Source organism: Oncorhynchus mykiss, chromosome 1 (genome assembly GCF_013265735.2).
Source record: "Oncorhynchus mykiss isolate Arlee chromosome 1, USDA_OmykA_1.1, whole genome shotgun sequence".
Lineage (NCBI taxonomy): Eukaryota > Metazoa > Chordata > Actinopteri > Salmoniformes > Salmonidae > Oncorhynchus > Oncorhynchus mykiss.
This window is the reverse complement of record NC_048565.1, coordinates 83788342-83798354: the sequence shown is the minus strand read 5'-3', so window position 1 is coordinate 83798354 and position 10013 is coordinate 83788342. Positions and strand designations below refer to the sequence as shown.

Genomic DNA, 10013 nt, shown 5'->3' with positions numbered 1-10013 from the left:
TGTGACAAAGGAATGGACCCGGGGAATAAGGTAAGCTATCTTTTTTGTTCTACTGGTTACCGTCTATTCCCAAAAGTACATTCTTAAGGGTCTACACACACATTTCTAATCAGGGGTATTGCCATCTGTTATGTTCACCTGAGACTACACGCACACACACACACACACACACACACACACACACACACACACACACACACACACACACACACACACACACACACACACACACAGAGTATTATAGTTTGTATACCTTGAAGTCACTTATTGTCAATAAAGCAAAAAGACACACAACAAGTCCAAAATATAAATACATCTTTATTTCACCAGGGGGTAGCCATTGACAGGAATGCTGAATTTAGTATTTTCTCAAAACTGTCAAACTGATATACACCTTAGTTATTATGTACAGTCATTTTGTCAATCAGTTGCAAAATAACAAGACTGTTATCTACAAACCATGAATAGTACAGTAAAACTGTCAGTTCCACATGAAATGTGTATTTTATACAGTTTTATTCCAATAAAAACCTTTGAGTTTTAAAATGCTGGTGCTAGTTTTTCCTCCTTGATGTACATGTAGGTTACCACAGTTTTCAAGTCACACATAATGGTAGAACCAAGAAATCTTCAAGTGAAACAATTACAAAAGTTTATTATCTTACAAACTGTCTTATGTAAAGCTGGAAACATTTTAAAGTGACTGTTTTCTACCACATTATTAACTTGCAACGGCCTACATTCAATATAATGTAATAGACTATATATGTACTGCAGCTACTTTGTATAAAATGCATTCAATCTATGTGTCAACATTTATCTCAGAGGAAAAATCTAAGTATATGGTTTGACTTTGTCAATCTGTTGACAACATTATTGGAAGAAAGAGAGTTGTGTTAGGAGACTGTGTGTGCCCTAGTTGGGTTGAAGCCTGGGTAAATGAACAACCTCACACCTGAGAAACAAAGAAAAAACAGACATAAAAAAAAACATATATCCAGATCTGTGTATTACTCAAATGAAAGCACCAGTGAAATGTGCTTTATCTGCATTGAGCTGCATTAGAGCCAGCATATACTGAGACCGATCAATACAACAGATGCCTAATCAATTGCAGAATTAGTGAATGGGCCCATATTTACATGGTTATGATGGACTAATGTGAGCATTGATGAATACCCTACATGGTTGCCCCCTATTAAAGCAGGTTTATACTGTATACTGCAGAGGTCTACTGTCTGACTCAATACGTGATAGACCTAGAACTTATGATGAAAAGATGCAGAGAATTGATGCTACTCTGTAACTCTGCTCAAGTTGACCAGTGACAAGATTGAAGTACTGTAGTACATAATGCATTCAGGACAGAGATGGTAGAGCACAAAGGTATGGCAGGCCCATCCAGAAGGGAAACAGCAAATGCTAGTCATGCAAAAAGCATCATAACATCACCCCTAGAATAAACACAGGCTTTGTCAGTGCAGCATCACATTTTGACGAGTTAGCACCATCAGAAAGTAACTACATTTCCACCCTGAAACGGTATGCCACAAGCATTGAGGTTGATTCTATTTCAAAAGCCTTCTATCCAGGATTTTCAAATGAATTTGAATGAATAAGGTTGAATTGGAAAATTCTCTCTGAATATTACCGTTATTTTCTGAAATGACACGAGTTAACCCCAACCCTGTATGCCACATTCAGACACCATGTGAAACAGTTATGTAAATGGTATGTAAACAACGTTTTAACAACATTTCAACACTGTTACAGCATCTGAAATGATCTGAGGAGTGTTTTATTCTGTCAGAGCAGCTTCACCCAAAGAGTGAAGACGAGGCAATGAGAAACAACAAAGGATTTGGTTGGTTTTCTTTCCACTTGTATAATGTATTTATACCCAGTATATGGACAAACATAAGTGCCAATCAATGCCCTAGTCAGTTAAAAAGAGAGGATAGAGATGCTGTCAGCGCCTGTAAGAAACATACAGTAATATAGTCACCATTTCTGAACAGGTTTTATGTGGTCTTTTCAGCTGTGTCTGTATCAAAAACAGACAAGTCCTATTTAAAACACTCTGGAAGTTCAGACAGTGAACCAGACCTGGGTTAAAATACTATTTCAAATATCTCAATGACTTTCCCATACATTCAAAGTAATTATTTGAAAAGACAAGTAGTTGCATCTGGAAATTTGGAAAGTATTTGAAAATACTCAAATACACTGATGCAAATACATTCCCATGCATTTAACCCAGGTATTTGAAAATAGTATTTTACATAAGTATTTGAAAATACTATCAATTTGGTTTTTACAATCAACCATTAAAATATTAAAATAAAAGTACTTATTTTGGGCTGTGTATTTTGAAAATACTCAAATACATAGAAAAAAGCATTTTAAATACCAGATACTCAAATACACATGTATTTGAACCCAGGTCTTCAGTGAACATACTGTACATGGTTATCCAGATTCATAAAAATTAAGTGTCGTTGAAAACAAGCACCATAATCTGACACAATCTTTATATGCAGCATTTCATAATTGCTTAGTAAGCCAGTTTTTTTTGTGAGACTGATATGCAATTTATAATGTTACAAATTCATAGTTGAATAAAATCATTCTACAACAAAAAAACGAACAGGTTTCAAACAAGCTGTCGGATATATCTCTCTATCTGTACATATTGGAACGGGACCTTTTTCAAGTTATGAAAAATAAAAAAGTGCTTTTTCAATATGTCATCATATATCTGTACGTTTAACAAAAAGACTAAAACGATCCAGCCCAAAACAAGGTAGTAAAGTTCCTTCATGACCACCAATAGAGGAACGGGAAGAGAAGGAAAAGCACCATGCTACATGGGTACATTTTGTTCACATAAAACTAGAGTAAATGTGTGTAGTCTAGTCTTACATACTGTGTAATATGTGGTGTGTTTATCGAAAGTTGCTGCTACAGATGGCACCATTACATGATCAATCATTGATAAAACTCCTTTTGTGAAAAGAGCACTCTTGGCTGAAACAAAGACCATAGAGACTTGACATGAGTGTTTACTAGTGTAAAATGCTGGATGACAGCAAAATTGCAGTAAACAGGCTTGCATCAAGAAATAAAATAAAAAAATAGTTTTTGAAAAATGGTCAGAATAAATAATCACATCTTGTTTGTTCTTATTAATCAAGTTGTATTTAAAACCAGTTTAAAAACATATTTAAAATTGGTTCTGAGCACCATCTCTTTACATGAAAAAACCAGACCCCAAAAATCATCACCAAACACTAAAAGTCACAGTTAAAAACCCACAAACGATATTCTTCCTCATCACTTTGAAAGCAGAGATGAAGAAAAACAAAAATAAACAGACATACGTTTGGAAAAAGTAACACAATGAAATAACACAGAAAAAGGAGATTAGAAGTGTAAAGTTGATTGAGGTAAGGCAGTAGCACAGGGTGGTGTGTGTGTGTGTGTGTGTTAAAATGTCATCGCTGTATGTGTCTGTGAGTGAATGTGTGCCTGTGTACGTGTGTGTACATAACAGTATCATGTCCAGCGGTTGTAGGGGCCCGTGACCTGTGTCAGAGCATAAGGGGACACAGTGACCACCCCATCCCGCGCTACGGTCACCGCCTGCCGGGTAGGAACCTTCAACACCCCTTTCTTCTCCTCCGGGCCCTCCTCTTCTACCTCCTCCTCAGGCTCCACACTCTCAGCCCCGGCCCCCTTCCCCCTCTTCCCCTTCCCCTTGACCGGGCTAACCTCTTCCAGGTCCAGGCCCATCCCTATCCTCTCAGCCTCCTCCTCCCTCTCCCGCTCCCTCCGGGCCATCTTTGCCTCCCACATGTGCAGGCCATGGTCAGGCTCGTTGAGGGATTTGTGCTGGTAGAAGACCAGGGAGATGCGGGTGGGGTGGCTGCGGTCGGGTCTGAGGATGGGGGTGGTGGCATGGAGCTCTCTGCGTGCGCACTCAATCAGAATGGAACCGTGGGAGGGAGCCACCGCCACCCCGCCAATGTCACTGTCCAGGAAGTTGTGCTCGCTGTCTGACCACACCTCTTCCTGTTCCTGTTTGACCTCTTCTGGGTTGGGGAAGAGAGGGGGAGGGGCCTGAAGGGGGAGATGAGTGGCACAGTGGGGGAGGTCATGACCTCCATGACCTTTAACCCCGTCCCCGATCTCCTCCGCCACCCCGGGGAGCCCGTTTAGTCTGCTGTGGAGGCCCTCTGGTTGGGGGAGGGGGGCGGAGAAGGAGGAGGAGGATGGAGGAGGAGTACTGTGGCTGTGGGGGGGTCTGACAAGAGGGGAGCAGTGCACCTCGTTGGGTTCCATTTTAAACGTCCTGGGGGGGTAGTCGCCAGGTGTCCCACATCTCTCAGTGTTCGCCAGCTGCTTTCTGATGAGTCCTGGGGAGTAACCATTTACATCCTCTCCCATTGTCTTGTAATGGAGGGGGGAACCATTGCACTGGGCCCCTGGTGGCCCTCTGTATCCGTACTGGGTGGAAGGCATGCCGGGACGATGGGGGGAAAGAGCCTCCATCCCCGGGGTGGATTTTCCTGGAGGAGTGGGGTAGGTGGGAGTGCTGTGGTGGTAAGGGCTAGGGGAGTTAGACTCTGGAGCATAGGCACCCACACTTCCTGGTGTGAAAGAGCTGTAGAAGGACTGAGGCTCTGCTTTGAATGAGGAGGACTGATCCACTGATGAAGTGCTTTTGGAACCTGGAAGGTGAAATATACAAACAGGGATCAAGCATTTTATTGGAAGAAAAATGCAGAAAAATCAATCAACCAATTTATCAATGAATCAATTAGTAAATCATTAATAAATGAATTAATCTACCAACCAACTGATTAATCATTCATTCAACCAATCAATCAACCAACCAACTAATCAAACAACCAATCAACCAACCAGAGGTCTCTACCTTTGTTGGTGCTCTCGGTCTTGACCTTGCCCGGGGTTAGTGGACTCTGTCCAGGCTTCCTGTCCTGAGCTGCAGCCTGTTTGTCAGCCTGGACCTTCAGCTTGGCCTCCTGCTTCCTCTTACGGGCTGATTTCACCGGCTCAGCCAGCAGACGCACCTGGTGATGATATAAACATGGTCATTTAGTAAAAGCTTTTATCAAGTGGTTTGAAGTAAACACGCAAATACAGCACATCCCACTGGGCACAGACATCATTTCAATGTCTGGTTTGGATTTACATTTGGTTGAATTTCACCATGTCAATGGATTTCGGGTTAAAAGTTGGTTGAAAAAAAAAAAGAAATTCCTTTATGTTGATGACTTTTTGCAAATCCAATCAGTTTTCCACGAGAATTCAACACCATCACATAGATTTATTTATTTATAATGACATGGAAACAATGTTGATTTTGCCCAGTGGGATGTGACTTGTGCAAGATCAAACCCAAAACTCTCCAATTGACATGGTCTTGACGCCAACTAATTTCAATCCCGTAGATTGCAAGGCTAACCAACCCTCATCCGGGTGAGCAACTGGAGGTTGATTAGTAGAATCAAGTGTGTTAGAGCAAGGCTGGAACAAAAGCCTGCATACCCAGTAAGCACAGGAGGAGGATTGGCCACCCCGTGTAACAGCCCCTGCCTCCTGGTTCTCTACAGGGGATAAGAACCGATTTAGGGTGAAGTAGACGCTGATCTCTTGGGTCAGTTTCATATTTTCCCCAGTAATGGTTACTGTTAGGATTAGAGGAGAGGAAGCTGCTCCTAGATCTGCACCTAGGGGAAACCTAGGAAAGCGTAGGAACCTACCTCTCTGGGGAAGGCTGACAGCACCTGCAGGGCCCCAGTCTGGATCTTGTCCCACTGGCCATCGGCACGGCCAAACTCATCCCTCTGTGAGATCTTATAGAGGGGTAGGACGTGGAGCTGTTCATCCTCAGGGATGTTACGCACCGCACGGTTGTCCTCCTTGGTTAAAGTGCAAACCTGCAGGAGGGTCAGACAACAATACATTTTACATGAATGGAAAAGACTAGCAAAGTATCTGAGAGTTTCTGGGATAAAATGCCTACGGTATCTTGGTTGAAGTGAAAACGCGTGAGGTGACCAAAAAGTGCATGACATCTCATATCGATTTTTGTTTCCACTATGGATTTAAAAAAATGATTTGATAGTGACATTTGTCTAAGCTAATGTTGAATTCTGCTTCCAATGGCCCAGTTACAGTATGTCCATTAACGCACAAAACACGACCACAACACTAACTCTCAACGGTGTTGTCCATTAAAATGCTGGCACAAGAAGCAAGTGTGTGTAAGTATTTGTGTTTCTCTGTGTGTGCGCGAGTGAGCGAGCGTATGTATGTATCAACAAAAATGAGAAAGCCTACAGGGAGGAGGTTAGAGCCCTGGCGGAGTGGTGTGTGGAAAATAACCTCTTCCTCAACGTCAACAGAACTAAAGAGCTGATCAGGGACGACAGGAGACAGAAGAGGGAGCACACCCCCATTCTCCTCGACGGGGCCGCAGTGGATATGGTCAAAAGCTTAAAGTTCCTCAGCATGCACATCACAGAAGACCTGAAATGGTCTCCCCACACCAACATTGTGGTGAAGAGGGCGCAGCAGTGCCTCCAGAACCTCAGGCGGCTGAACAAATTCCCTCACAAACTCCTACAGATGCACCATTGAGAGCATTCTGTCAGGCTCCATCACTGCCTGGCACGGAAACTGCACAGCAATCAAACGCATGGCTCTCCGGAGTGTGGCTAGGTCAGCTGACAGCATCACCAGCAGTAGACCATCATTACCAGACCATCAGACTGTTGAACAGCTTCTATTACCAGACCATCAGACTGTTGAACAGCTTCTATTACCATCAGACTGTTGAACAGCTTCTATTACCATCAGACTGTTGAACAGCTTATATTACCATCAGACTGTTGAACAGCTTATATTACCATCAGACTGTTGAACAGCTTCTATTACCAGACCATCAGACTGTTGAACAGCTTCTATTACCATCAGACTGTTGAACAGCTTATATTACCATCAGACTGTTGAACAGCTTCTACTACCATCAGACTGTTGAACAGCTTCTATTACCAGACCATCAGACTGTTGTACAACTTCTATTACCATCAGACTGTTGAACAGCTTCTATTACCATCAGACTGTTGAACAGCTTATATTACCATCAGACTGTTGAACAGCTTATATTACCATCAGACTGTTGAACAGCTTCTATTACCAGACCATCAGACTGTTGAACAGCTTCTATTACCATCAGACTGTTGAACAGCTTATATTACCATCAGACTGTTGAACAGCTTCTACTACCATCAGACTGTTGAACAGCTTCTATTACCAGACCATCAGACTGTTGGACAGCTTCTATTACCATCAGACTGTTGAAAAGCTTATATCACCAGACCATCAGACTGTTGAACAGCTTATATTACCATCAGACTGTTGAACAGCTTATATTACCATCAGACTGTTGAACAGCTTATATTACCATCAGACTGTTCAACAGCTTCTATTACCATCAGACTGTTGAACAGCTTCTATTACCATCAGACTGTTGAACAGCTTATATTACCATCAGACTGTTGAACAGCTTATATTACCAGACAATCAGACTGTTGAACAGCTTATATTACCATCAGACTGTTGAACAGCTTCTATTACCATCAGACTGTTGAACAGCTTCTATTACCATCAGACTGTTGAACAGCTTATATTACCATCAGACTGTTGAACAGCTTCTACTACCATCAGACTGTTGAACAGCTTCTATTACCATCAGACTGTTGAACAGCTTATATTACCATCAGACTGTTGAACAGCTTATATTACCATCAGACTGTTGAACAGCTTCTATTACCATCAGACTGTTGGACAGCTTCTATTACCATCAGACTGTTCAACAGCTTCTATTACCATCAGACTGTTGGACAGCTTATATTACCATCAGACTGTTCAACAGCTTCTATTACCAGACCATCAGACTGTTGAACAGCTTATATTACCATCAGACTGTTGGACAGCTTCTATTACCATCAGACTGTTCAACAGCTTCTATTACCAGACCATCAGACTGTTGAACAGCTTCTATTACCATCAGACTGTTCAACAGCTTCTATTACCATCAGACTGTTGAACAGTTTCTACTACCAGACCATCAGACTGTTGAACAGCTTCTATCACCATCAGACTGTTGAACAGCTTCTATCACCAGACCATCAGACTGTTGGACAGCTTCTATTACCATCAGACTGTTCAACAGCTTCTATTACCATCAGACTGTTGAACAGTTTCTACTACCAGACCATCAGACTGTTGAACAGCTTCTATCACCATCAGACTGTTGAACAGCTTCTATTACCATCAGACTGTTGAACAGCTTATATTACCATCAGACTGTTGAACAGCTTATATTACCATCAGACTGTTGAACAGCTTCTATCACCAGACCATCAGACTGTTGAACAGCTTCTATTACCATCAGACTGTTGAACAGCTTCTATTACCATCAGACTGTTGAACAGCTTCTATTACCATCAGACTGTTGAACAGCTTCTATTACCATCAGACTGTTGAACAGCTTCTATCACCAGACCATCAGACTGTTGAACAGCTTCTATTACCATCAGACTGTTGAACAGCTTCTATTACCATCAGACTGTTGAACAGCTTCTATTACCATCAGACTGTTGAACAGCTTATATTACCATCAGACTGTTGAACAGCTTATATTACCATCAGACTGTTGAACAGCTTCTATCACCAGACCATCAGACTGTTGAACAGCTTCTATTACCATCAGACTGTTGAACAGCTTCTATTACCATCAGACTGTTGAACAGCTTCTATTACCATCAGACTGTTGAACAGCTTCTATTACCATCAGACTGTTGAACAGCTTCTATTACCATCAGACTGTTGGACAGCTTCTATTACCATCAGACTGTTCAACAGCTTCTATTACCATCAGACTGTTGAACAGCTTCTATTACCATCAGACTGTTGAACAGCTTCTACTACCATCAGACTGTTCAACAGCTTCTATTACCATCAGACTGTTGGACAGCTTCTATTACCATCAGACTGTTGAACAGCTTCTATTACCATCAGACTGTTGAACAGCTTATATTACCATCAGACTGTTGAACAGCTTCTATTACCATCAGACTGTTTGACAGCTTCTATTACCATCAGACTGTTGGACAGCTTCTATTACCATCAGACTGTTGGACAGCTTCTATTACCATCAGACTGTTGAACAGCTTCTATTACCATCAGACTGTTGAACAGCTTATATTACCATCAGACTGTTGAACAGCTTCTATTACCATCAGACTGTTTGACAGCTTCTATTACCATCAGACTGTTGGACAGCTTCTATTACCATCAGACTGTTGAACAGCTTCTATTACCATCAGACTGTTGAACAGCTTCTATTACCATCAGACTGTTGAACAGCTTCTATCACCATCAGACTGTTGAACAGCTTCTATTACCAGACCATCAGACTGTTGGACAGCTTCTATTACCATCAGACTGTTGAACAGCTTCTATTACCATCAGACTGTTGGACAGCTTCTATTACCATCAGACTGTTGGACAGCTTCTATTACCATCAGACTGTTGAACAGCTTCTATTACCACCAGACTGTTGAACAGCTTCTATTACCATCAGACTGTTGAACAGCTTCTATTACCATCAGACTGTTGAACAGCTTCTACTACCATCAGACTGTTGGACAGCTTCTATTACCAGACCATCAGACTGATGAACAGCTTCTATTACCATCAGACTGTTGGACAGCTTCTATTACCATCAGACTGTTGAACAGCTTCTATTACCATCAACTGTTGAAAAGCTTCTATTACCATCAGACTGATGAACAGCTTCTATCACCAGACCATCAGACTGATGAACAGCTTCTATTACCATCAGACTGTTGGACAGCTTCTATTACCATCAGACTGTTGAACAGCTTCTATTACCAGACCATCAGACTAATGAACAGCTT

General features: G+C 41.8%; 1 protein-coding gene across 5 annotated transcripts in view; it reads right to left on the bottom strand.

The window, feature by feature from the left end:
- Positions 1-298: 298 nt before the first annotated feature.
- The window catches only part of LOC110530841 (methylcytosine dioxygenase tet3-B), a 76198-nt gene continuing 66483 nt past the window's right edge, over positions 299-10013 (bottom strand). For all 5 annotated transcript variants that reach the window (XM_036987128.1, XM_036987143.1, XM_036987134.1 and 2 more), the window contains 3 exons: positions 5787-5963; positions 4937-5093; positions 299-4730 (listed from right to left, as the gene is read on the bottom strand). In XM_036987128.1, the coding sequence (XP_036843023.1) occupies positions 3556-4730; positions 4937-5093; positions 5787-5963 (1509 nt within the window). In that variant the 3' untranslated portion in view covers positions 299-3555. The remainder of the gene's footprint in view (positions 4731-4936; positions 5094-5786; positions 5964-10013) is intronic.